The 27,991-nt window shown below is 50.3% G+C and overlaps 1 protein-coding gene across 1 annotated transcript in view; it reads left to right on the forward strand.

Moving 5' to 3' along the window:
- Nucleotides 1-27,694, forward strand: part of GFRA2 (GDNF family receptor alpha 2) — a 28,226-nt gene extending 532 nt beyond the window's left edge. The window contains exons 2-9 of the mRNA XM_087706012.1: nucleotides 2,789-3,103; nucleotides 4,611-4,694; nucleotides 11,737-12,088; nucleotides 17,934-18,034; nucleotides 19,176-19,316; nucleotides 21,045-21,223; nucleotides 24,793-24,846; nucleotides 26,332-27,694. Coding sequence (XP_087562138.1) covers nucleotides 2,789-3,103; nucleotides 4,611-4,694; nucleotides 11,737-12,088; nucleotides 17,934-18,034; nucleotides 19,176-19,316; nucleotides 21,045-21,223; nucleotides 24,793-24,846; nucleotides 26,332-26,463 — 1,358 coding nt within the window. The 3' untranslated portion in view covers nucleotides 26,464-27,694. The remainder of the gene's footprint in view (nucleotides 1-2,788; nucleotides 3,104-4,610; nucleotides 4,695-11,736; nucleotides 12,089-17,933; nucleotides 18,035-19,175; nucleotides 19,317-21,044; nucleotides 21,224-24,792; nucleotides 24,847-26,331) is intronic.
- The last annotated feature ends 297 nt before the right edge of the window (nucleotides 27,695-27,991 follow it).

Below are 27,991 nucleotides of genomic sequence, written 5' to 3' on the forward strand. Positions count from 1 at the left end.
TCCCCCCCCCGAAGGGAAGGCAAGGAAGGAAGGAAGGAAGGAAGGAAGGAGGAGAGGAGGGAAAAGCCCCGGCCGGCAGCCCCGAAGAGCCCCGGGCTCAAATCGGCCGCCTTGCAGGAAGGGTCCCGAGGTGCTTTCAGCGCTGAACGAGACCCGGCCAAGGGCGGCAGGCTGGACCGCCAGGGGATCCGAGGCTGAATCCCGGAGGGAGGCGAAGGAACTCCGCTCCGCTGTCTAAGGCAGATGCTCTCCCCTTTCCCAGCCCCTCCGAGGTCTTTGGGGGTGAGCAGGATCCGCAACTTGGAGGATGGCGGGGGTGGGGGGTTGCGGAGGGTAGGTAAGGGGAATGCAGCTTCCCGCTCAAGTTCAGCAGGGAAAGGGGGAGATGCTCTTGGGGCCCTCTTCAGCTCTCCCTGGCCGAGGAGACCTCCGATGCCCAGCTGCCTGGCCCCTTTCTCTGACTGGCAGGTGGTGGTGGAGGGCCCAAGGCAGAACCTGCCTGTGCAGTTTCAGATATGGAAGTTTGTGCTCCAGTCTAATCCCCCCCAGGGGCTTCTCTCCTTGGGGAGCAGGTGGGCACTAGGCGACTAGCTCCCCCATCCCCCACCCCGCATCAGCAGCTTTGCTTCCTGGCAGTGGCCAGGCTGGGCAGGTTCTGTGCTGGGAGCCAAGTCAGAGCAGCCCTTGGCTTTGGGGCAAGAGGGGGCAGCCCGGAGAGGCTCCTGCTGGAGAGGTAGGTGTTGCCCTTGGAGGAGAAGTGGGAGGCAGACTTGGCCAGGCCTGCTGGAGCCTCTGAGCAGCCCCTGAGCTGGGAATGCTGAGGCATTAAGAGGGCCTGCAGAGGGACTTTGCTCTATCCCTGCTTTGGGTGTGCAAGTGACAACAGAGTCACCAAAGTGTCTTTCAACCACCCTGGTGCTGAAGCAGGAGGTCATTTGTCTGGAAATATTGCCGCATCCTGCTGGCCCCCCAAAGCCCTCGGAGGGGCTGGGAAAGGGGAGAGCAGCTGCCTTGGACCCCCCTCCCCTTTTGTGGGGTCCTTTTGTGTAGGAAACCCACAAGTGCTCTAAGGACACTAAATGGCTCCGGCCATTTGAACCTCAGAGCTGCATGGCGGCTACAAGTCGCCTCTCCGCCCATCGGCTGCAGCAGGAGGGCAGAAAGGCCGTTCCTGGTAGGACATGTCCCGCGTCTTCTGGTCTCCATTCTCTCTGCAGGGCTTTCGTTCAGCTGCTGTGGTCGCCAGTCACTGAACGGTAGGAAAGATTTGGGATTGCTCCGTATGGCTCCCTCCGCAGGTTGCTCTCCCTCTATCTTTTGCCCTGGGCTGCTGCCTCCAGCTCCAGCCCCGTGTTGTAAAAGAGACATTGGGAGGCTGGAGATCGCCTGAGGAAGGAAAACCAGGATGCTAAAGGCTTGGAAAGGAAACTGAGGGGTAGACATTGGAGCTTCTGGGAGAAAGAAGCTGCGGCAGCTCTCTTCAAGCACCTGGAAACCTGGTCCTCTAGAAGGGGAGAACATTTTTCAAATTTGCTCCAGGAGGGAAAATGTAGGATTTAATATATGGGCAAGAGGTCTCTGCTGGACATCAGGCAAATATTGGAAGGGGAAGAGGAGGAGGCGTTGGGGGGCAACTGGTAAAGAGCAACTGTGGGCCCTGGGTTCCTGCTCTGGGCCAGGATTGGGACAGTCGACCCATCCTGTACTTGTGGGTAATGATGCTGCAGTTGGGGGACCTTTTCAGGGGGTTTTGTGCTTTCAGTGGCACTGGGATCTTCTTCTGCCACCGCCAAAGGTCCATCAAGCGCTCACGGTGCTTCTGCCCTCCCACTTGTGGGGCTGGGAAGACACTGTCCCCAGGAAGCATCCCGCGACCCCTGTGGCTTGGCTGCCTGGTTGCCTCTTGCTCCCCCTGGCTGGCCTCCAGAGCCCCCCCCCACACACACTGGGTTGCCACTTTGGCCCCTTTGGGGTCCCCCTCTCAGATTGGCCCTTGGATGTGGCCTTCGGGGCGGCGCTTCCAGGCTCTACATCCCAGCCAGAGTGGCTCCGTGGGCAGCTTTGGAACTCTGAAGGAGACCGGATCTTGTGTGGCTTCCGCTTGGGATGCAGCGGCCGAGGGGCTGGTTTGGGCTCCTGTGGCTTTCACTGCTGTTGGGAGCCACCCACCATTGTGCTCCTGAGGACAGGTGCTCACATGCATTTTTGAAATGAATAATTTCACAATTATTACTGGGGGCTTGGCCAGAGAATTCAATCTGCCTCGGATGCCACCGGTAGAGGAAACTGCACCTCTCGAGGCCATCGCAGTGTGCCCTCGGCTGCCAGACTTCCTGATGCCCACGGAGCAGCCTGGCTGGGAGGGTTGAGTCGGGAACCCTCTCTCCAACCACCTGCTGGGGTTGCCTGCTTACGCCAGGGCAGGCCATTCTCAAGGCTGCCGAGAAGGAGCCATTTTCTGGCTGACTGCGGCAGCCCCAGCCTGGGAAGGCGGCCAAAGAGGACTGGAGGAAGGCAGAGGAAAGCTTTTTCCCTGGGATAAGGATGGGCTTTCTGGGTGGGGTGGGGGGCTCTTAGTTGCTCCAGGAGCCCCTGAGCTAAAGGGAAGAGGTTGAGGTGAACTTGGGGGAAGAGGGGAGGGGCCTGCAGGAGTCCTGATCTGCTCCTTCCTGCCAGGCTGTGGACCAGGGTCAGAGGGAGGGTCCTGGAGCGTGTTGGATGCTGGGGGAGGAGGGGAGGGGATGGGCCCAACTGCCCTGATCCTGACCTGCTGATTCTCTGTCTCCAGGCCGAGTGCTCCAGACCTGGGCTGAGCTGCCCCCTCCAGCCACCCTGGATGGGCACAGTTGGCAGAGCCCCATGGACTGTATCCGCGCCAACGAGCTTTGTGCTGCTGAGCCCGGCTGCAGCTCAAGTTTTCGCACTTTGCGCCAATGCCTGGCTGGCCGAGACCACAACACCCTGCTGGGCAACAAGGAGTGCCGGCTGGCCCTGGAGGTGCTGCAGGGAAGTGCTCTGCACGGCTGCCGCTGCAGGCGTAGGATGAAGAAGGAGCTCTCCTGCTTGCAGATCTACTGGAGCCTCCACCTGGGCTTGGCTGGGGGTGAGCCCAGAGCTGGGGTCTCCTGGGGGCTGGCAGCAGGGGGGGGAGGGGGAAAGACAACATGTGAGCTATGCAGACCCCCAAACCGGCGGGCCGGGGGCCTTTGCCCCAGTTCTGAGCTGGAGGATGCGCCCTGCAGTTGTGGAATGGCCATGACCCGAAGACAAGGCCAGATCTGGGGCTGGTGCCACTGCTGAGCTGGGAGGAGGCCCATCCAAGCCTCTTAGCACTTCCCCTCCTGCCAGCCATGGCCTCTGGACCCTCCTGCCCAGGTGGCACCTGGGGCTCCTTCCTACCTGCTGCTTGATGGAGTCAAGGCAGGTCAAGCTCCATTCCTGTCCCCCTCTTCCCCCCACACCTCACACCCCAGGATCAGTTGGCTCGGCAAAGTCATTGCTGAGAAGATGGAGTGGCTGGTCCTGGATGCTCTTTGGCACTTGGGAAGCCCTGGCCCTGACTGGCAGAGGCTCCTCTTTTCGTTCTGATTTCACTAGAGTTGCATGAGAAAGACCCCCCCAAAAAAACCCTCACTGCCCTGTTGGGACAGCAGCTGCTCCTGGAAGACTGGCTTCAAAGTGGGGGTGTGGGGCTGCCTTGGAAGCTGGATCTGGGCATGATGAAGGGGAAGGTCTGTCCCACAAGTCAGCCCACCTTGGAATGCGGAAGGGTGGGCCCCCAGGTTACTTCTTCCTTCTCATGTGCCCCCAGACAGCCTTCCTCTTCAAGCTCCCCCCCCCCCAGCCTTCCTCATGGAGCCAGACCTCCCTCTGAGGGCCAGCAAAGTCCAAGCTTCCCCCTGCCCGCCCCACGCAGCCTACAAGACAGCGTCTCCTGTCTCTTTGCCCAGGTCTTTGGCCCCCCCTCCCTCTGCTGCTGTGGCCATGACAAGCCCAGCCACAGGGACTGCAGGATTCTTTTTCTTTTCTTTTGTTCACATATTGTTTGTCTTTGATATTGCACCCCCTTCCCTGTGATTGTAAGCCGCCCTGAGTCCCCTCAGGGAAAAGGGCGGCCTATAAATCTTAATAAAATGTCAAAATGTCAAAATGCAGGATGGAAACTCCCCACCCCTTTTGGGGTAGGAAAAACACCTGGCAGGAGCAGCCAGTAGCCCTGGGCAAAAAGTGTGCTGGCCTCACCCAGCTTGATTTTCTGCTACTCAGTCCCCAAGGGCAGCCGTAAGCTTTCCATTGACAAGGGTTGTTGGGGATGATGGGGTCTGTACTCTCAAAGGTCTGAAGAGGGGGGAGCACCTAGGTGGGGGCTTCTTTCTGGTAGGGAAATGCGGGTTTTGAGGCTCCATCCAGGCAAGGCCCCACCCATGGCTCCTAAAGCTCCTGGGGCTACAGGCCCAGTCCCACAGCCCTGGCCTCAGTGGGCAGTGCAGCTGAAGGAACAGGGCACCCCAGGCTGCCTCAGCTCCCCACTTCAGAGGAGCCCATCCCTACCTGCCCACTGGCCTCCTGCCTTTACTCCAGGTGTTAATTTTTCCCTTCTCTGCCTCCAGGAGAAGAATTTTACGAAGTTTCGCCTTACGAGCCCATCCACTCTCCTCTCTCGGATGCCTCTAGACTTGCTTCCATTGTCTCAGGTACTTCAGAAAAAGAATGGGAGCAGGTGCTTCCTCACCCACCGGTTTCTCCCCCCTCCAATTCACACCACCGCAGAACCCTAAAAAACTAGGTGCCCCCTGTGTCCTCTGAACGCTTCATTCAGTGATAGGAGACCTCATTCAAGGGGAAACTTGTGACACCCCCCCCCCATTTGCTTCTGATTTTATTGCATCTGCTGACGGCTGTCCAGCAGTCCTGTCCAGTGGTGGGATTCAAATTTTTTTACTACCAGTTCTGTGGGTGTGGCTTGGTGGGCATGGCAGGGGAAGGATACTGAAAAATCCCCATTTCCTCCTGATCACCTGGGACTCAGGAGGCAGAGGTGGTATTTACCAGTTCTCCAAACTACTCAAAATTTTTGCTAATAGTTCTCCAGAACTGATCAGAACTAGCTGAATCCCACCTCTTGAGGTGATCTGGTCACTGTTAGATAGGGAAGATTAATCAGGCGATCCGGTGGATAAAGTTGCTTGGATTTATTCTTGACTGGACAGAGCAGCTGATGTACCTGGGTTACAACCAGGTGGAGGGATCTGGCATGAGTTTGAGTTTGTGACTGCTGAGGAAACCATCATGCTGTCAACATGGCTGCCTGGAGCCCATCTGGGTAGGGAAAGCAGCCAAGGAAGGGAGCTGCTTTGGTGGAGGGGGTCCCCAGTTTGGAAGAGATAGTGGGGAGTCCCCTCCTCAAGGCCCATTTTCAATAACCATTCAGCAGTTTCCAACCTTCCCACTTCAGGAAAGGTTGTTCAGAGGGCATTCAGTCTGCAGTTGATGAGGACCCGGGAGAAAATGGATTAACTGGATCCATTTGCGCCTCAGCTTGGGATTCAGTATTGAGACAGCTTTAGTTGGGCTTGACAAGGGCCTGTGGGGGAGCCTTCATTCTGGGCTTCTTAATCTCTTGGACACTTTCAGTGCAGGGGTGAAATCCAGAAGGTTCTGGAGAATCGGTAGCAGAAATTTTGAGTAGTTCGGAGAACCGGCAGATGCCCCCTCTGGCTGGCCCTGCCCCATCGATTCTCTGCCTCCCGAGTCCCAGCTGATTGGAAGGAAATGGGGATTTTGCAGGAACTTTCCCCTGCCATGCCCACCAAGCCACGCCCACAGAACCAGTAATAAAAAAAATTGAATCCCACCACTGTTTCAATGCCATCAAGCACAGCATCCTTCTGAGCCAGCTCCATGGGTTGGGGGCACCATTTTATGGCCTATCCTTTCTCGTGGGGGTGGTGGAGGGCGGATTACAGTTGGTGTTGATTTGATTGGGAGATTATTCTGAGCGGAAATGGCACCCGAGGTGAAGGCTGGCTACAGCGTGGCTCCATCTGATCCCAAAGCAGAATAGATGGGGTGGGGAGGCTGGGTCTGGGTCTGCTCAGCCCTGGCATAACCGGGGCCCATTGCAGGGAGAGTTTTCAAACTGCTGTTACTCGGGTGTAAAGCTTTTATTTTGGAAAGGCTTTAGGTAGTTGAAAGTTTAATAGGCACTTTTCCATCTTTGGGGGCACTTTTATGGTTCATTGGCATGAGACTTTTTATTTATTTATGTAACCCTTGGTATAATTTGTTTTGTTTTTAATTTTTTAATTTATGAAATTTATATGCTCTCACCTAGAAGGCGACTCTGCACTTTATTGTATCAAATTGCTTCATTGTTTTAAAAGTACATTATACAAGTCTTAGTTCAACAGTGGGAGATAAATATTTTTAATTGGAAATAAATCGTACAATTATTCTCTGATTTTGAAACACTGGATGGTGCTTCAGGTTGGAAGTGCTGCTGGTCATCCTGGGGGCATCGATGGGAGTCCCTGGGTGGCAATTCTATGGACAGGAGGACATCTGGCTTGAGGTTAGAAGACTGATTTGCAGAAGTCTGGTCCAAGAAATGCTAGGCTTAGATTCCAGTTGACAATAGATTTCTTTTTCCACTTTGAATTAAATCACCATCCTTAAGCTATTTAGCTGGTGGAAAATAGGACGGGTGCCATACTGAGAAGCCTTTAGCTCTTGGATTCTGGGCTTAACAGTAACATGTTTTCAGGAATGGGGGGCTGAGAATGTGGGGGTTTCCTCTGGGAGGAAACAATACTAAATGCTAACGGGGAGTGTCACTTTTCCAGCTTCATTGGGATGTAATAGATTAGCCAGGTTGGATGCAGAGGAGATGTGGAAAGCGAGTTATTTACATCTCAAAAATTCCCCCTCCCCTGCTCCAGCAGTTGTCCGAGTGCTAAGTCTGACTCCAGGGCAGGTTAGAGATACTGCTTGGTTTTCTCCCAATATTTGAAAGAGAATCTAAGAGACCCTTTGCTGATTGCTGGAAAGCATGCATTGGTCTCAGCCCTGGTGAGGCAGATGGCAAAGAAAGGAGTGACCTCTTTGTGTGGCATCAGGATGACTCATCCATCAAGGGGAAGCAGGAGATTCTAGGGCTGGATGGGAAGAGGGACATGGCACATCAGTTCTTGGAAGTTTTGGGGATGGCGGTTTCTTGCTCTTTTTTTTTTAGCTTCTTTACATTTGCTAATCTGATAGGTTTCCTTTTTCATGGGAACATACCTGGAATTTTCCTTTATGTTTTTTATTTTAATGCTAACTGGGTACAGATTAGATGATATTCATCCTGAGAAGTCGTGGGAGAGTCCTGGGATTCCAAAGAGGCTGGAATTGCACAAAATTACAACCGACTCTACCAAAGGATGCTAGACGTTTGTATGGTCCAAACATCAACAAAGACCACTGCAGAAAGATTCAGGAGAAGTTAATACTAGGATGATCCCAGGAGCCATTGAGGCCAAGAAGGTTTCAGTGCAGGGAATCCAAATTAGATCATCCTCAATGGGTTGTTGCCCAACTTCTGTATCAGGACACGCAGTGAAGGGAAGCCTACAATCTCTTGGAGACCATCAACTCTACCATTCCTCTGATCTTACTGTTGGGAAGTAGTTCGGCTGGGAGGTGCCTTCCTTCCTTCCTGTAGCTTATTCCATGCCCTATTCTCTGAAGAAGAGGATTCTTGTTCAGGCCTTGGACTTCTATGTCTCCCCTTTTGGGGTATTTGAAGAACATTTCCAATTTCTTTGCTCTCTCCTCATAGGCCTTCAATTCTAGTCATCCTTCTTCCTTTTCTGAATTTGTTCCAGCTCATCTAAATCCCTTTGGAAGTGTTTTGCTTAGAAATGAATACAGTGCTCAGTGGGGTTTGAACAATGCAGAAAAAAGTGGAATGATTTCATAATTCCTATCATTTGGAAATTATATTTCTGTTGGTGGAGGGCATGATAGTATTTTTAGTAACATGATCTCACTGCTGACTCACAATTAATTTTGCTCTATATTCTTGTTCACAAATATTATGACTGAATCCATTGTGTATCTAATTTGTTTTTCCTAAAGTGAAAATTTTTGCATTTCTTTTAACCTGTTACATTTTACTTCTCTTGTTTTTCATTTTGTTATTCAGTCCTCTTCTCAACATCCAAATAATTTTGAACCTGGTTTTTGTCTTCTGAAATCCCAATGACAGGTCTTACAAGTTCTTCTGCAACCACTCCATCCAATTTTTGAAGGCTGTCAGGTCCTGAGCTAAACCATTGAACTTTAATGAAGGGAAATATTTAAAAACAAAGAAACATTCAATGGGAAATGACCTTTATCGAACTGAAGTCTGTCTATTTGCCTTCATTCGCCATATTCTATTTTCATATTCTGTTTCGTGCAGCCCAGCACAGTCTCTGCTCCTTGAGTTAAGGTCTTCTCTTTTGGTGACTGGACCACTTTGGCTCTAATCTTTGGATTCTTCTTGTGGCCCTTTGCAGTTCTCTGAATCCTGGAGGTGCCCAGAAGTCACTTCAGCATTTGAGACTGGATTGAATCAATATTGAACAGATTGGGGCTAGAGATAAAGGCAAAGGTTCCCCTCACACATATGTGCTAGTCGTTCCTGACTCTAAGGGGCAGTGCTCATCTCCGTTTCAAAGCTGAAGAACGGAGCTGTCCAAAGAAGTCTCCATGGTCATGTGCCCAGCATGACTCAACGGCGAAGGTGAATGGAACGCTGTTCCCTTCCCACCAAAGGTGGTCCCTATTTTTCTACTTGCATTTTTATGAGCTTTCGAACATCTAGGTTGGCAGAAGCTGGAACAAGTAACGGGAGCTCACTCCATTACATGGTGCTAAAAATTTGAACCACTGAACTGCTGATCTCTCTGATCGACAACCTCAGCGTCTTAGCCACTGAGCCACCACATCCCAGATTGGGGCTAATTATAGTCAATATTTGGAAACTAAACTAGTTTAAAATCATTGTGAAATGTCAGGTCCCAAGAACAAAACATGGATTTAATTATAAGTAATTTTCTTTACTGTTCTTCACCTATCAGAATCTAGCTAAATTAAAGGAATTATTTGCATAACTATGGACATTCGCTGTGAAATGCTAGCGAGGAGCCCCATTTTTAATCCTCTTTCTGCCTGCCAGACGTTCCATGCTCCACTGCTTTGCCCTCCAGTAAGCAGCCCTCCCTCCTGGGAATCCAGATTGCATTCCACCACACCAAATGTCTTTTCTTCCAGCTACATTTATTAACTTCTATTCAATACATCCTCAATATCTCTTTCTTTTTTAAAGACACTACTTTTGTTACTAGGTCAGGCAGGTGTAAATCCATCTGGTGGTGATGCTCTCCGTCTCACATTTTTCTATCTTGCCTAGAAGTAGGTTGTGGTATGTTTAGTCAAATGCCACCCTGAAGTCCAATCAGACCAATGTATGTCCACAGCATTTAGTCACTTTGTCAGAAAAGGCAATAGAGTTGTCTGACATTATCTGTTTTTAACGAACCCAAGTGGGCTTCTAGTGATAGCTTTGTTCATTTCTAGGTATTTGCAGATTTGCCACTTGATCATCTTTCCATCTTTTTCGGGGTTTTCTCAGGTACTGATGTCAGGTTTAAAAGATCTGTAGTTTCCTAAATCCAGTCCCCTCCCCCTGCTGTTTTTTGAAGATGGGATCTACATCAGATCTTTTCTGGTATCCCCCTGCCCCTCCGTGCTTCAAGAGCTTTGAAAGAGATCGGGTCTACTAGCTCCTTCAGAACTCTGGGCTATGGTATATAACCCAGGTGGTCCTAGCGCTAAAGTGGACAGGTGTTATCGTATTGTTGCTTATTTTGACTTGACTATTCTGAAATAGTCTGAAATGTCTGAAACGGTATAGGGTTTCCTGCCTAGGCCGGGGGGTGGACTAGAAGACCTCCAAGGTCCCTTCCAATTCTGCTATTGTATTGTATTATTGTATTCTGTCTCCTACAATCCGCTTTTGGATCGGTTGGACTATTTTTCCTTTTGCGCGAAGGCAGATGCAAATAATGAGCTAAGCAGTTTGTTCTGACAGCTCACGGCATATATCTTAATAAATTGTGATATTTTTCATTTATGTTTTCTGGAATAATAATAAGTAATATAATTTCACAACTAATAATTATAACTAATAAGAATTTCTTACTGTTCAAATTTTATTTTTAGACATTTTTGAATATTTTGATGTATTTCTTTCCAAATCATTTGAGGGTTTTTTAAAAACAACCACAATGTATAAATAGCTTTCCTTCTTTGTTATGGCATTTCCAAAACTTATTGCTATATGATTTGGTAGTTATTGACAGAGTTATATCCCATCTGTTAAACATTTAATATCAATCTTATACTACAACTGTAACTTGTAGTAAATTCTATTGTGATGATTTCCTTGAAATTCTGCATGCACTTTATTGTTACTCATTTTTTCATTTATACTATTTCTGTGTCATATTTTAATGTGAGATCTAATTACCTATCTGTCTGTCTCGGTTCTGTATAAATGTTACAAATTCTGTTCTCAAAGTTCCTCCTTTTTTCTTGAGATCACTTCTTATTCTTATAGCAAGACATTCACCGTGTTAGCTGAGCAGTTCTTGCTGAATATTTAGTCTTTTTTAAAGTCTGGATGCACTGGCATACGTGATTAAACATTCTTATTATAGTTGTCCTTAGAGTAAAAGTCATTTGATGTCAAAGCTAATGCAGAAATTTCTGGACAGCCTTGTTTCTAAAAGATTCCACATTTTAATCCAGGTTTGTCTAATAATGTATCCTTTCAAATTATTTTTTCTTTTGCTACTTTATACCAAAAATACCTATGATGTCCAGTGACTAAACTGACTCCTTTTATGATTTATATTCTGTTGTTTGGGGATTTTATCTATTCTCTTATCCAAGGCAAGCAGAATTATCAAGCAACTAGAGTTTAGAAAATGCAAGATTGATTTTTTAAAAAATCTCACAACATTTTAAAGCTTCCTCTCATTCCCCCCGCCCCATTCCACATGAATTAGTTGCCTGCTTTTGCCAATCCTGCAATGTTTGGTTTGAAATTGGAATTGGTGCCCTTTGACATGCAAAGTTCATCTCGGGCATGGGATTCATTTATACTCTTGCAGTCAAAGGTAAAAGTTTCCTCTGGCCAGTCGTGTCCGACTCTGGACACGCTTGTGGTTCTCATCTCTGTTTTTTGGCCAAGGGAGAAAGCGTTGTCCGAAGACATTCCCCACAGTCAAGTACCCAGCCTGGGTAAACCCCAAAGTGCACAGAACGCTGTCACCTTCCCAATGAAGTGGTACCTATTTATCTACTCAAATTTGCATGCTTTTGAACTGCTAGATGGGCAGAAGCTGGTGTGAGGAACCGGAGCTCACCCTATTGCAAGGCACTTGGGTCTTGAACCAGGGCTGCTAGACAAGCTCACATATCAAGATATTTTTAATTTCCCCCCATAATTCATTGTCATTGTTATGAAATGTATAGGAAGCGATAAAGTCCGGTCTCTGGGTGGCCTGATCCAGGCAGGATCACCTTCATTTAGGCAGAGTCAACATCCTCCCTACCCCCCAAGCCCCCTGTTAGCTAGAGAAGGGCTGTCCGGGCTCCTGTCCCAGTTCATCCCCTCTGCCCTCCGTGACTCTCCTCCTTCCCCAGCAGGGACAGACTCCGCGGCCACCTCCAGGAGCAACCCCTGCCTGGATGCGGCCAAAGCCTGCAACCTGAACAACAACTGCAGGAAGCTGCGCTCGGCCTACATCTCCACCTGCAACAAAGAGGTGTCGGCCACTGAGCTCTGCAGCCGGCGGAAGTGCCGCAAAGCCCTGCGCCATTTCTTTGACCGGGTGCCCAGCACATACAGCTACCAGCTGCTCTTCTGCCCCTGCAAGAACCAGGCCTGTGCGGAGCGCCGCCGGCAAACCATCGTCCCCCACTGCTCCTACCAGGAGAGGGAGAAGCCCAATTGCCTGGCTCTACGGAGCCAGTGCCGAGCGGACACGTTCTGTCGGTAAGGCCTGCTGGCTTCTGGGAAGGGGGGGGATGCAGGCGGGGCACTCTTGTAGGGGGCTATGGCAGGTTGAGGCATTTGCTGTGAGGGACCCTCCCCTTACGCCCCCTCCCTGAACATGAGAAACTGACCTCTCAGCCCACCCAGGTAGAGGATGCTCTGGTTGAGGGTTGTCTCTTGGCTTTGAAAGGGCCACAACAGGTCCTGAGCTAAACCATTGGTTGTCCAGGAGGGATTTATTTGGCCGCCTGCTAGGAATAGGGTGGGGTGGGGCGCGACTGCTCTGATCTGTTTATGGTGATTTATTAATTACTTATTAATTATTCAGGATCTCTGCAGCTTTCCTGTTAAAAAATGAAAGCCTAATGCCAACTCCTCATCTTGCATTCAGCATGGCTGTGAAATAAACAAATGTAATTTTAGGTTGCATTTTAAAAGTTTAGTTTCCAAATGGCCTTAAATTAGCACTTTTATACTGCTCCGATCAGGCCACAAACCCCCTGCCCTTTATGGGTATCTTCCTGAAGGGAGATTGGGCCAGTGGCCCCCTAGCTTGGCACCCAGAGCGACTGAAGATTGTAGGAAGTTTTGGAAGGTCTCCAGCTGCCCCCTAAAGGTGGCTATTCTGGCAGCTGCCTCTGAGGCAGGAGCTTGAACCCCCATCAAGACTGGGGTTGCCTCAGCCCAGTCCTCCCCAGAGCGGCCTTGTCTTCCTTTAGACATGGCTGGCTTGATGACTAACTTTGCCTTGTGTCAAAATGTTCCTTGTGTCAGCCTGAATCTGCCTACTTTCCTTACCACCTGTGATCCCACTGCTTCACTCTAAGCTAGAAAACCCTGTATGTGTCACAGGAAGTGGCTTAATTGCCCCACAGGTTGCGTTGCTTCCTTGCGTTTGTCAAATTCCCCTTCTCAGCATTATACTCAGAGCCCGATAGAGGGATGAATCCTGCCTGGGAAATGGGTTGGTCCCAGTGGTGTATGAACCCTTAAACAGACTAAGCCCGTGCTGAGGGCACCAGGCCCAAAGGGGGCACCACAAAGTTGAGAAAGAAAAAAAACCCAATGAAGGTTTGTACAGGATGTACAAAGGAAGGGGGCACCAAGATTTGTCAGTGCTCAGGGCACCAGGGAGCCTTCATCCACCACTGGTTGGTACAGAATTACCTCCCTAAGACCTATTAGATCCCACAGATTAGGCCTCCTCCGAATTCCATCTGCCGGCCAGTGTCGGCTGGCAACTCCCCGGGGGAGGGCCTTCTCTGTGGTTGCTCCGGCCCTCTGGAACGATCTCCCTGTTGAGATCCAGACCCTCACCACCCTTCCGGCTTTCCGCAAAGCCATTAAGACCTGGCTGTTCCGGCAGGCCTGGGGCCTCTGAATCTCTTAGCCCCACTTAAGGGTATGACTGTTGTTGTTTTTTACTATGTGTTTTTCTTTTTCTTTTTTCTTTTGTATTCCCCTTCCCTTTTTGATTGTTAGCCGCCCTGAGTCTCTCGGGAATAGGGCGGCATACAAACCGAATCAATCAATCAATCAAATCAATCAGAAGAGGGCCGAGCATTTGTTCCACTGATTTCACGCTTTAGGAAATTCCACATTCCGTGACTCTCCATCTGGGGGGACCCAAAAGCGATTAATCCCACATGGGGCAGAGAGGGGCAGATTTTGGACTGGGTCCCTTAAACAAGGCTTGATGAGACTGGAGGCTCAGGTCATGCTTAAATCTGAAAGCAGCTGCTCGCAGGCCTGAGGAATGTGGGTCTTTCTCACTCTGTAAGGTTGCTATGTGGCATCAGGAAGTTTGGGTGCGTCATTTAGGGTTTGTCATATGGCTGAGGGGTTTAAGGGTCAGCTTCCGAGGTTCTGCTTGGGTTTTGCCTTCACTGCTCCTGACGTAGAAGGACATGTCCCTCCTGGGGGCTCAGCCAGGAGATGGCCAGGTCCTCCTCCAGCTGCCACTCTTGAGGGAAATCCAGATCTCCTCCCTTGGTCTTCAGTTGAGCAGGAGCCGCTCTTGGGACTTGGGAAGCAGCGGGCCAATCCCGGGAACTGGCTCCCCCAGGGAGATGCCCTCTGGAAAGCCTCTGAAGGTCTGCCTCGTGGGGGAGGGACAATGCCTGTGCACCCCCCAAGGAGGCTTCCTTTCTTGGGTAGGGCTCACCTGCTGTTGCTGTTTCTTGCTTTCTGAAACTCTGGGTGGGGCCCCCTCTAAATCAATCAAAACATGGATTCTCTCTGCGGAGAGCCTGGGTAGGGCAGCAGGGGGGGGGGCTGGATGGAGTCCAGTTTGAGTAATTTGCTGGCTGCTAATTCCATACAGTCCAGATATACTACCTAATTAAATCAACGACCAGATTTAGCAATAATGATTGAATTATTCCTTCCAAATTAGATATATCAAAGCAATCGTCAGGATGCCTCAGTGTATCTTTTTCCCCCCAACAATGATAAAAAAGCAACAAATTGTAGCAGTGCCGATCAGGCAGGAATTTTCAAATTTGGGGAGGTCAGGAACCAGCCATGCTTCAAGCAGGACTCAGCTTCCTTATCCTCTTGAATCACACACCCATCAAGAATAAAATAAGATTTATTCAGTCAATGACCACTGAAACTTAAAAGAAGTGAGGCAAATAGATAGACTAATATACTAATAGCTAGCAAAACAAATCACATAGTAATATAGTGTTTGTCCATTTTTAATCCCAGAGCAGGCATTGAACAACACTTAACCTGCATTAAATTCTAACATACACCCTGTGACTTATTTTCTCAGGCTTTCAGTCGCCCTTCTGGGCTTTTCCATCCTTGGTTGCAAGAGCTGATGGCCTCTCCCTCCGTGTTCTGCTTAGATTCTGCAACCCAGGCAACGTTGCATCCCCATCTTAGCCAGATGTGGGGTGATTTGAGTGTGTGTGTGTGTGTGTTTGTGTGTGTGTGTTCCTGCAGATGAAGCTTTGCAGACTTATGCTCTTCACATGCGGAACAGAATGGCTGAGAGTCTGAGGCAAACCAGGGGGTTGAAGTCTTCAAAGGACAAGAGTATTTCATCAAAGAGGAAAACGTGCCCATTTGTTTCTGAAATGGTGCCCTTCATGAGGGGGTTCCCTGCATCTGTTTCTATTCATGTGCATGAAATGAATGCAGTCCAAGTTCCCCTTCACAACTAACCCTAACTTCCCCTCTCCCCTTCAGCCTTGCTGGCCTCCATCCCGTCTTCTGGAGCGCTTGGCAGCCCCCTTTAAATGCCTCGCTCCCCCCATTTGCTCTGCCCCCTCCACAACTCCCAGAGAGCTGCAGAGGGTGATGTGCCTGGCAGCCAAAGGTTTGCCTTTGTGGGGCCCAGTGGAAAAGCAACACGTGGCTTGGATAGGATGACAAGAAGAGCGCCAGCCTTGGAGGGTCATTGCAGCTGGCAGGTCCTTGAGACTCCCCCCCCCCCAATCACTGCTGTGGAGGTGGGGAAGCAGAGACTGCTGGTATTTAACCACCTGCCTGTCAGATGAATTGAATGGATAGGTCTCCTGCATTGGATTCTATGATTGGTAGCAGAGGATTCCTCGCTCCATCTGGAATCTCATTGATTTATTCCATACATCCTTCAGTTTGTGATGGCCTGTGGTTTTAAGCAAATAATCATTTATAATTTAATCCATCTTCCTGTTGGAAACTTGGCAAAATACCCTGTTTTGGAACTCAGGCATGAGGGCAGATAATTCTAAGTGGGATTTATCTAGAGTTGTCCAAAGTCAGAACTTGACCCACTTTTTTGTAATAATCCAGGTTTTTTTGGGTGGGTGATGTTGAATTTCCTGTGCTGCTACCTCACACAAACCAGACTCCCTTGTAACCCCAAAAATGCCTTCTGGGGGCTCCCAACGCCACTTGGAGGTAGCCTTGGTGGCATTCAAGAAGGGGATTTCATTCGCATTCCCACCACCAATTTTGGTGGAAGATCAATTCCTTTGGACGCCTCCAAGGGAGGCGCAAAGATTGCCAGGCAGTGAGTGGGCAACCTCCGTTGTCTGTTTTCATATATTGTGCATTTGTGGAGCCTCCTGGTGAGCTGGTCTATGCAGTGGGGTAGAGGTGGCATTTGTGGGCCTCGCACTGCCTCCCAGGTCCCAGCTGGGGCTTTAAATGTGTGGCAGCCAGGTGCCCCTTCCTCGCTTGGCTCCATGGGGCTTTTCTCCCCAGGTTTGCCCCCACAAAGACTAGATTTATATGTATCTGTATGAAACACACATGCACCGATGCTTACATTCAGCTTATATAAAAATAATGACTAGAACTTAAATTCCACATCAATCAAGCTAATAAACATTCTATCCACCTTGGCCTAAAACCAACCCAGGTTCTCAAAGTCTTTTGCATCTCAGCTTAGAGACTTGCAAACCAGCCGCTTTGGCTCTTTCTTTGGCAAAACGCCCCAGCCCTCCTTCTTCTCCCCTGCCAGGAGCTATTCCTCCAGTGGAATAGGGAAGGCCCAGCCCGTAGGACGGCTGGTTACTGGGTCCATATTCTGATAAATTTGCTGAATGTCACTTTCACTCTTCCAGGTGGGTGGCCGCTGCGGTGGCAAATTCCAGAGTTGTTTTTTTTAAACTTTGGAAATTGTTGGAAGGAAAATTAGGTCAGTTTTGAGCTGCATTTGAACGAAGGCAGATAGTTACTTGAAGCGGAGGAGAAGTTTGTTTCCCAGAGCATCAGCTGAATGGAGGTGGCCACCCTCCAAGCTCTCTCCATCTCTAGAGACTCCTTGCCTTGGTTGCCAAAAGCTGCCTTTAAGCATCCTAAGAAGATGCATTCAATTACGGAAAGGACTCTGCGGTTCAATTACCCTGCAGAGTTGGGGTTGAGCAAGGAGTTTGCACGCTTTCAAACTGCTAGGTTGGCAGGAGCTGCTGGGGTGAGAACGAGAGCTCCCTCTGTCGCATGGAGCCTGGGTCTTGAACCTGGGCTGCCAACAGTCCAGCCAAGAAGTCCGGCCTCTTCTTAACCACTGGCTGCAAGATTTTTATATGCGAAAAAACATTTCTATTCTCTATTTCTTTCTCTGTATTTTTCATTTCTTTTTTACTTTTCACTTTCAAAAAGTAGATTGGTTTTTTTAAATAAAAAAGACATGAGGAACAAGGAAAGAGAAATGGGCAGAAAAAGGACTCCCAAGTCGAGCTCTGGTGGAGTCTTGGGCTCAATCTAACCTTGACCATTGCAAAGCTCCCTGCAGTTAGGGCAGAAGGCTGGACGACAGAGCAAAAGCCCCTGAGAGGTCCAGGAGGACAGTCGCTTGTATCTTGGGATGACTTGGTCATCCGCTTCCACTCTGAAACTGTCAGTTGAGCCGCTTTTTCCAAAAAGGGAAGCTTGGAGATGACAAAAACGATGGAAGGAGGGGCTTCTTGAGTGGGGCCACACATTAGTTCCTTTGAGGCAGGCAAAACCATCTGGTCACTCAAAAAATGAATTCAACACCATTTGGGCTCAACCCTCAGCTGGGAGGTCTTAACTACCTGGGAAGGATGTAAATCTAAAGGCAGGTAGACAGATTAATAGTTCCAGGGATCCGGTCCACTTTCCTAGGAGTTATAAGGTCAGACATTCTCCCCAGATAACAGAATGTTTCAAGTGTCTTTTCTGATGTTTCATTTCCTGGAGCTCCTCAGAAAAAAGGAAGGAGCCCTTGAGATCTCAGTTCCCCCTTCCAGGTGGAAAGAAGGAAATCAGGTTTTAAGTGTAATGAAGCAGGTAGGGATTTTCCAAGACCCCAACTTCTTCCCAAACAGGCGGATGCTGTCACTGCCCCCTTTTGGGCCATTCTCACGGGCTCTTCTTCTGTAAACAGGTCAAGACTGGCAGATTTCCACACCAATTGCCAAGCCTTCCTCTCCAGCTGCTCCAGGGACAGCTACCGGGCGTGCCTGGACTCCTACACTGGCCTGATAGGTGAGTCACACAGACCAGGAGAGGGTCAAGTAAGGACGTTACTCCTGTGCCCATCCTTGGATCCAGCCAGTCTGGACCACTGGCATCCCATCACCAATCTCCCCCTTGAAGGGAAGGTTTCTGAGAAAACAGTCAGCCTCCAGCTTCAGGGGGGCCTGGAGCAGCCGGAGTCCGACTGAGACACAATTCTGAAGCACCTCTGGTTTCGCTTATCAGAGAGTCCATCCTGGCCCTCCGGTCTCTTGGAGGCCTTCAGAGCCATCCCTTCTGGGATCCTTGGGCCATTGTGGAGGACTGGGAGTGGGAGCGCTGTTTGCAGTGGTTCTCCTCCCCCTACTTCCATTGGGGGTCCGGTCTCTGTCATGGAGGAGTCTGGAACAAAGCAAGGGACTCTTTCTTCTCCCCATCGCTGGCCAGCGTCTCTCAGAGCCCCCCACTTTTTTGTCTTCTCTTGCTGGCCGAGTCATCCAAGGCCTCTCAGGTGCAAAAGGTCTGAGTGGGGCTCAGCCGCTCTTAACTTTCTGCAGATATTTCCTGATTCACTTCCGTGATGAACATGTCCAGCTTAAATGTCCTGCCTGAGTCCCTTTTATTTTCCCTTCCTTCTCCTTTTTCTCTTCACTGCAGTCTTTCACCAGCACAAAAAGATATAAACAGAGAACGAAGAACCAGCAATACTGGCGTATGAATTAAGAGCTAGGCATTAAAATAAATTATGTGAACATTGGAATCATATATAATGTCTGCTATAATGCCGCCTACCTCGGCAAAATAAGATTTTTGTTCCACACTAAAAATAAAGATGTTAGTAATATAAATGTGTGGGTGCAGCCTTTAGCCACTTATTATTTAAAGTAAGAAGGAGCAGGAGAAGAATAGGAATGATAAAACTGCTTATTGCTTATCTTTCATTAAATATTTTAACTAAAAGTGAATTTAGCAACCACAGGTTATTTCGGAATTTTCAGTACAGATTCCAAAGCTTGGGGTTCACCTGAGTGGCAATGAAGAGAGGAGGCGAAATGGCGAAAGGAGGGGGGGCAGAGACTTGGGGGGAGGGGATGAGTTGGGTGCAGAGCGCCTCCCTGTGCAGGGGATCCTCTTGGGTGCCCTGGAGACCCTCATTCCTCCTTTGCGACAGGTTTGGACCTGACCCCCAACTACGTGGATGAAAGCTTTAGCAACCCAGTGCTCTCCTTGTGGTGCTCCTGCCAAGGGAGTGGCAACATGGAGGAGGAATGTGAGAAATTCCTGAAGGACTTCACTGAAAACGCTTGTCTCCGTAAGCCTCCTGGGGATTTCGGGGCCCACCCGAAGCAGGGCTTCCTCCGGGCCCTTCTCTGGTGGGAAAGGGGAGGGGGCCTCCGTCCTTTGAGCCATTCCTGGTCTTCCTGTGGGTCAGCCAAGTTTCCTTGGCTTTCGGAGGAATATTCCCTCCCCTCCCCCTGTGTGGGGATTGCATGCGGGGGTGGCGGAGCAGAGAGAGGAGGAGTCCAGCCTGTTCTTCTGCCTTGATCCCAGTTTTAAGCCCCCTCCCGAGGCTTTCACGAGGGGAGCCAGTTTTATCTCAACCGGTTGCCCTTTCCAGGCTTGGTCTTCATCAAAGCTCTTTCGCTTTTTTACTATAAAAACACTCTGCAAACCTAGAACACAGAGAGCCACTTTGGTGCTGCCTGGTGAAGGCAACGGGCTAGAGATGGTGAGTTCTAATCCCGCCTTGGGCAGAAGCCAGCTGGGGGATCCTGGGCCAGTCACTTCCTCTCAGTCCTGGGAAGGAGGCAACGGCAAAGCCCTGGAGAAAACCTTGCCCAGGAAACTGCACTCATAATCATCACAGAATTACAGAATTGGAAGGGACCTTGGAGGTCTTCTAGTCCAACCCCCCTCCTCAAGCAGAAGACCCTAGACCATTTCAGACAAATGGCTATCCCATCTTTTCTGGAGGACCTCCAGTGATGGAGCACCCACAACTCTGGGAGGCCAACCGTTCTACTCTTAGTTCTTAACCCAGTTCCTCCTGGTTGGGCCTCTGGTTGTCCACTAGGCTTGTCCAGGCAGGCCCTGAGAATCAGACGTGGAGAAAACCAGAGGTTGCGCTAAGCAGAGCCAGGTCCAGGAGGGCCAAAATTCTCAGAGTAAATTGCCTGGGTTTGCACAGCTGATTAACACACACACACACACACACACACACACACACACACACACACACACACGTTTCTCTGTGCCCTAATGAAATCAATGGCATGAAGGAGCTTTTCTGTTGCAAGAAGCAGAGAAGAGGGGGGCAGAGCTGGGATCGCCTTGCCATGAGAGGAAGGGGGGAGAGGGGGTCTCGGAGCCATTAATGCAGCCTTTGCCGGCGGCCGTGATCCTTAGTGAGCATTCCTGTCCCCTCAAAGCAGGCAGGTGCTTGGCTGCATTAGGAGCCCTGGGGAGCTCAGTGTGACCCTGCCGGAGTGAGGGGGGCAGCCTGATTCTCTCCCCTTGCAGGCGGCCAGTGTTCCCAGGGCTTTGCAAGAGAAGGCTGGGGGAGCTGCTTCTGTTTGTATAAAAATGAGCTGACAAGCCAGAAGACCCTGGGCACATTATGGTTCCGAGGCTGGCACCAGTTCCTGGGGTTGTGGGTGCCCTGCATATTGCCAGCCACCCCTGGGCTTCTCTTCTTTGAGGGACTTGGCAGATCTGTTGACCTGGCAAAACTGCTCTTCATGCCTGAGGAAGACACACAACTCCATTCCCCAGTGCCCACTGCAGGGCAGAAGGGCATGATCAGAGGATCGTGTGCCTGGGCCAGGGGTGGGCTTGAGTGCATTGGCAAGCGATGCTAGCGGTGGGAGAAACAAGGCTGGGTCCGGTTTGCCGAAGGATGGGGGAGGGTGCCTCTAAGAAGGGTTATTTCCTAACTCTTTTCCCTCCTCCTCCTCCTCCTCCTCCTCCTCCTCCTCCTCCTCCTCCTCCTCCTCCTCCTCCTCCTCCTCCTCCTCCTCTTCCTCCTCCTTCTCCTGCTCAGGAAATGCAATCCAGGCCTTTGGCAATGGCACTGACCTGACCTCCTCCTCCAAGGCCCTTCCGCAGCCGCTCCTCACCATGCCTCCCTCCGTAGGAAGGACTTCGTCTTTGCCATACAGTGTCAATGACAGCAGCCCTGTTGATAACACAAGCTTGAGCATCACCTGCATCTCCACCGAGGTAAGGCGCTGGGATTTCCCCCTGATGTTGGATAGGCAATCATCCATGGGAGGCAGGGGGATTTTTACGCAGAACAATCTGGGTTTGTAAGGCCAATTTCCATGGCCTGGACATAAGCCTCATTCCGGGTATCCACGATGAATTCATGGTGAAGATCTTGCTCAGAAGCAGAGGAAGAATGGGAGGCTTTGTTCCTTTTGTGTGAGCCGGAAGGAGAATAACGCATGCCTACAGACACACATGATGCCATAGGAGCAGAAGGAGGAGGATGAGTGAGGTCTCCTTCACTGACTCTGTTACTATTTAAACAAACAAGTAAATGTAGGTCTTCTTCTTTTGTGGAAGAGGCAGATATGGTGGGGGCCGAGGGCCAAATTATGTTCGGGGGACGCGGGTCCACTGTTTAAGAGCGATCGCGCGTTCCGACCCTCATCACCCTTCTCACACCCCTGGTTGCTCGGAGGACCCTGGTCTCCGGCTGGTGTCGCTTAACACCAGGTCCTTGGTACATAAGGCTCCCCACATTTACGACCTCATACAAGAGGGTGGAGCGGACCTGGCGTGCATTACGGAGACCTGGTTGGGCCATGAGGGAGGTGTTCCCCTTAGTGAATTATGCCCACCAGGCTTCTGGGCATTTCACCAGCCGAGAGCCCAGCGCACAGGTGGGAGGGTGGCGGTGGTTATTAGGGAAAGTCTCAGACCTCAGGAGGTCACTGTGCCTCAGATATGTGGGTGTGAAATGGAGCCTTGGAGTTCAGGTGGGCATTTTTGTTACGTACCTGTCTCCCTGCTACGTTTCATTGGCCCTTCCGGAGCTGCTGGATGTGTTAGCTGGATTGGCGGTTGATTTCCCCAGGCTTATGATCCTGGGGGATTTCAATCTGCCTTCCATTGGCGAGACATCTGAGTCAGCTTGAGAGTTCATGGCTTCCATGACGGCTATGGACCTAACTCCGTTAATTCAAGACCCCACCAATAATGCGGGACGCACGCTTGACCTGATTTTTGTCTCTGGGCAGTGGATGAATGATCTATATTTAGGGGATATTTCTATCCAACCCTTGTCATGGTCGGATCATTTCCTCATCAGGCTTGACTTCCATACTGCTACCCCTCACCGCAGGGAGCGGAACCGACTAGATGCTTCCGCCCCAGGTGCCTGATGGACCCTGAAAGGTTCCTGATGGAGCTTGGGACTTTTCCTGAATCCCTTGCTCACAACTCAACCGAAGCCCTAGTGGAAGCCTGGGATAGGGCGGCCACTGGGGCTTTGGATCGTGTTGTCCCTTTGCGGCCTCTGAGCCGGTGTCGAGCGCGGGTATCTCCCTGGTTTACCGAGGAGCTCCGGGAGATGAAATGCCGGAAAAGGCGCCTAGAGAGTAGTTGCAGGGCCAGCCAGTCCAAATCTGATCGAACACTAGTAAGGATTCATATTAAATTCTACTTAGTGGTGATAAAAGCGGCAAAACGGCAACATTATTCCGCTCTTATCGCATCCGCAGATAACTGTCCAGCTGCCCTGTTTAGAGTGACCCGCTCCTTACTTAGCCGAGGAGCTGGGAAAGACCCCTTGCAGGGTAGGGCTGAAGAATTTGTTCAGTATCTGCAGGATAAAATCGCTCAGATCTGGACGGGCCTGGACTCTGACTGGGTAGATTCATGCGAGTCGACGGGGATGAATCTTGTGGAGACCATCTGGGATGAGTTTGATCCTGTGACCTCGAGGGCATGGACAGGATTATGGGGAGACTCAGTGCTGCCACTTGTGTGCTGGACCCGTGTCTCTCTTGGTTAGTCTCGGCTTCCCGGGAGGTGACTCGAGGCTGGCTCCAGGCGATTACCAACACTTCTTTGAGAGAGGGGTTCTTTCCCACCACCTTGAAGGAGGCGGTGGTGAGGCCCCTCCTTAAGAAGCCTTCCCTCGACCCAGCTTCTTTAGCCAACTATCGTCCGGTCTCCAACCTTCGCTTTGTAGCGAAGGTTGTTGAGAATGCAGTAGCACGTCAGCTTCCCCAGTCCCTGGATGAAGCTGTCTACCTGGATCCGTTTCAGTCGGGTTTCAGGCCCAGATACAGCACGGAAATGGCATTGGTCGCATTGGTCGATGATCTCGCGGGCCCGGGATAGGGACTGTTCCTCTGTCCTGGTCCTATTAGACCTCTCAGCGGCTTTCGATACCATCGACCATGGTATCCTATTGCGACGACTCAAGGGGTTGGGAGTGGGGGGCACCGTTTTACGGTGGTTCTCCTCCTACCTGTCGGATCGGTCGCAGTTTGTGTTGACTGGAGGGCAGGGATCGTCCCCGAGGCGCATCACTTGTGGGGTGCCCCAGGGGTCGGTTCTCTCACCCCTCCTGTTCAACATATATATGAAACCACTGGGTGAGATCATCCGTGGTTTTGGGGTATGGTATCATCAATATGCTGATGATACCCAACTTTTCATCTCTACCCCAAACCACCCAAACGATGCCCTCGACGTGATGTCCCGATGCCTGGAGGCTGTGCGGATCTGGATGGGGAGGAACAGGCTCAAGCTCAATCCCTCCAAGACTGAGTGGCTGTGGTTTCTGTCATCCCAATTTGTGCATCTTGTTCCATCTTTGATGATAGGGGGAGAAATTTTAGCCCCCTCAGAGAGGGCCCGCAATCTGGGTGTCCTCCTGGATACGCGGCTTAGTTTAGAACAACACCTGATGGCCGTGACCAGGGGGGCCTTTTACCAGGTTCGCCTGGTACGTCAGTTGCGCCCCTTTCTGGATCAGGATGCTCTGTGCACAGTCACCCATGCCCTCGTCCTTTCTCGCCTGGACTACTGTAATGCTCTCTACATGGGGCTGCCCCTTTCCTCCTTAGTTGTTAGCCGCCCTGAGTCTCTCGGGAATAGGGCGGCATACAAATTGAAAAAACTACAACTACTACAACTAAGAGCACCCGGAAGCTTCAACTGGTCCAGAATGCGGCTACGCAGGTTATCATGGGGGCACCCAGGTGCTCCCATGTTACACCCCTTTTAGACGGCCTGCACTGGTTGCTGGTTGTCTTCCGGGTGCGATTCAAGGTACTAATTATGACCTTTAAAGCGCTCCATGGCTTAGGCCCAGCATACCAGCAAGACCACCTACTGCCACCGGTAGCCTCCCACCGTCCAGTGCAATCCCACAGAGTTGCCTCCTCAGGGTGCCGTCGGCCAGACAGTGTCGACTGGGGACCCCCAGGGGGAGAGCCTTCTCTGTGGGAGCTCCTTCCCTCTGGAATGAGCTGCCCCCGGAGCTTCGTATAATCCCCGACCTTCGGTCCTTACGACGCTCCCTACAAAGTTGGCTTTTCCAGCAAGCCAGCCTGGCCTGAACAAAACAAATCAAAGTATTGATTATTGTTAATTTGAATTTGAATTATTTTTTAAAAATGTGTCATTGTTAATTTTAATTGGGTTTGGGGCTATCCTATTTAATTTCTTTTTGACTTTTGTAGTATGTGTTTCTTTTAATGTTGTACGCCTCCCTGAGTCCTTGGGAGAAGGGTGGCATATAAATCGAATAAACCTCAAACCTGTCTCCATAGGAGACTGGCGCAAGGGTTAACCAGTCCAAAGAGCAGGACCTTTGCTTCTCAAAGGTAAGTGGAGACATCCATGGAAACTGATGCCAGATCCCTAGAAGACCTTGACTAGCATCCTTGAGGGGAGGACTCCCAAATGCTGTGGAAAAGAGAGGCACAATTGAAAGTGGATCTTGCCTGATGACGATCAGAGGTGGCCGCATCACAAGCATGCCAGATACCACAGTTATGTCCTTCTGCTGGTTGCATGGACGCAGCCTTAGACACTGTTGGAAGAAATGTCCTTCTGGGTTCAGCTCCACGTGGGGGGGGGGAAAGACCCTGGAAACACAGAGGCTGCTTGGAAAGATGGTTTAATGATGGACCACGTGGCTTGAGCTCCTGAACAGAAAAGGGGGATCAGATGCTTCCAGATGTTGGGTGAAGAAGAAAAAAGAGAGCGAGATGCTGAAAGTCCCTGGTTTTATGCCCTCTCTGGGCTTTGATCTTGATCTTGTATTTTGATTGGTTGTCAGACTCCCATGGGGCCATACAAGGGCAACTCTGTAGGCTGTGCTTTGAGTCCAAGTTTGGTTGAGCATTTCCTCTTCCCAGGTGCCCTGTGGTGAGATAGGTAAAGGGCTAATACTATCATGCCTTAATCCCATGACTCTGGAGCTGAATGGGGGAGATATTTGTTATGTAGAATAGACTGGCTCAGGGCTTTTAATGACCCATTGACAAAGGTGGGGGCTATTAAGAGTGAGCCTGCCTAAAAACATGTTTCTCCATTTTTGATCCAGGGAAATATAATGTTCTGCCTTTTCAATATTTCTCAGGATATTTCATTTTTTTCTAGGAGAAGGGTGGGTGCTAACTTCCTTCAACACCCTCCATCCAGGGTCTTCTGATTGCTAGATTCTGACTAGTAGAAACTGGTTCTTTTAGCAGGTGACCCTGGCAGAAATTGAACCTGGCTCCAGGTACAAGAAAGCCTCTGCATGTATCTTGAGTATCTTGAACCTCACGGAGTTGTTGTTGTGGGGAAAGTAGGAGAAGGAAAGAGCCTTAGTATCAGATGCGAAAGACAGAGTTTAAACTGGAAGGGTCAATTCAACTGATTTATTGCTAAAAGCCCCTGCACAGGAATCTTCTCAACAGTCAGCCCATGGTCAGAGTCCGATAAGGGTCCAGGGCATTCAAGGGGAGTTGGGCCTAGTTTGCTTGTGGCTATGTAGGGATTCTCGGCTGATTCCCCCTTGTTACTCCACCCTCAGTTCTGCCATTCCTTCTGCAATTAGATGTATTTGTACACCTTGAGTTATTTAAACAAATAATAACGGCAATAATACATAAATAAATAAATGGTCTTTCCTAAAAGATAGGAAAATGGCAGAGCAGAGGATGCTCTGTGAATTCATGGTTTAGGATCGTTTCCCCCTCCCTCCCATGCCAGGATTGCAGAAAAAGCACAAATGCCAATCCATCCTCTGAAGGGCACAGCCTCCATGGCTGGAAGGAAGCTGGTCCTGGGGTTGAAGCTCGTTTTCTTTTATCTTGCAGAAGTCCCTGACCACAGCTCTCATGCCGGAGCAGCAGAGGACTTTAATGGACTCCAAAGGATCAGGCAACCAACTTTCCTTCACGGGAACCATCTCTGCCCTCCTCGTCTTCCTTGTGAACATGGCCATGTAGGAGGAGCCTGGAACAAGACTTGCCGTGAGATGGGATGGAGAGGGCCGTGCAAACCCCCCTCCCCCTGCAGGCCATCCAGGACTCTCCCTCCTTCTGCAGAGCTGCTGCCAAGGAGACCCCTCAGCTCTTGTGGGGGCTTCTGCAAGGCTGTCTTCATTGTGTAGGAATTGCCAGGATGAGGCCCTGAGTAAAGGCATCTGGACTGGGAATGCAGGCCTTCCCAAGGATCCCAAACACAGGCTGGAGTTCCACCAGTTTACCACCAGTGTTTAAAAGGGATCCAAGATGTTCATCTGGACAATTCAGTGGAGCTGGAGGCCTTGTGGAGAGGCTTTGCTTTTACTCCACAGGGCAAAGGGGCAGCTATTCCCCACCCCCAGGTCACCACCCAGATCATTTGGGCTGCTTGAAAAAGTTCTAAAACAGGCCTGGTTTCCATTCGGCTCAGAGGATTCTCAGAAGTGCCTGAACTTCATCTTAGGAAAATGGGAAGTGGATGAGATGTTTCTAAAGCTGGTAGTAGCCTCCCATAGGCCGAAGCCTTGAAAGGCTGGGACTGGCTGGCTGGAGTGGGTGCAGAGCTGGGCCTCATGGAACAAGGCATACGGTGGTCCACAGGTCCAGTGGAGTTTCTTGCTCCCCTGATTCTTCTGATTCTCCATCTCTCCATCCTCTTTTCTAGGTTTTTAATCTCCGGTTAAATGATCCCCATCTCTGTTGAAAGATTACCCTGGTGTAGTGTCCTTTGGGACAACTGTCCTGCCACCTCGGAGAGGACAGCCAAGATCCCACCCCATGTATCTATTGTTGTTTTCTCCTGCTTCCTTTCATGTTGCTGTTTTTCCAAAAATGTCTAAAAATAGGAACAAAAGAGAAACTATGAATATGATAAAGTTTAGTTTTCTAAAGCTTAACTAGAGCAGCGAGCCCTGAGCAACCCTGCGGCCCAGAGGTAAAATTCAACATTTTTTACTACCAGATCTGTGGCCGTGGCTTGGTGTGCGTGGCAGGGGAAGGATACTGCAAAATCCCCATTCCCTCCAGATCAGCTGGGACTTGGGAGGCAGAGAATAGATGGGGGCATGGCCAGCCAGAGGTGGTATTTGCCAGTTCTCCGAACTACTCAAAATTTCCGCTATCGGTTCTCCAGAACCTGTCAGAACCTGCTAGATTTCACCCCTGCTTTGGCCACTGAAGGATTGGACCCCAAGAGATATCTCAATAAACGCTTCTTGAGAAAGCAACCAGGTGTCCTGTGGTGTTCCCTGGCCCTCCGGGCAGAGTGAAGGCTCCAGCCGCAGGTGGCATCCTTTGTGGGGGGGGGGGCGGGGGCAGAGGGCTCTGGTGGAGCTGAGTGGGGACAGCTCAGGGGTGGGGGGGAGGTGAGCTGAGGGAGTCTCCTATCCCAATAGAGGAGCTCTTTGAATCTCTCTGGCCTCTGTTCATCTTCGCCTTTTGAAATCTAGCCTTCTCCAGGCTAGGAAATCCAACCAAGGAGAGGAGACGGGACAGAAGCCTGAAGGGCAGG

This window comes from Thamnophis sirtalis, unplaced genomic scaffold (assembly GCF_051295495.1).
Source record: "Thamnophis sirtalis isolate CommonGarterSnake01/CBP01778 unplaced genomic scaffold, rThaSir2_p1.2 scaffold_2, whole genome shotgun sequence".
Classification (NCBI taxonomy): domain Eukaryota; kingdom Metazoa; phylum Chordata; class Lepidosauria; order Squamata; family Natricidae; genus Thamnophis; species Thamnophis sirtalis.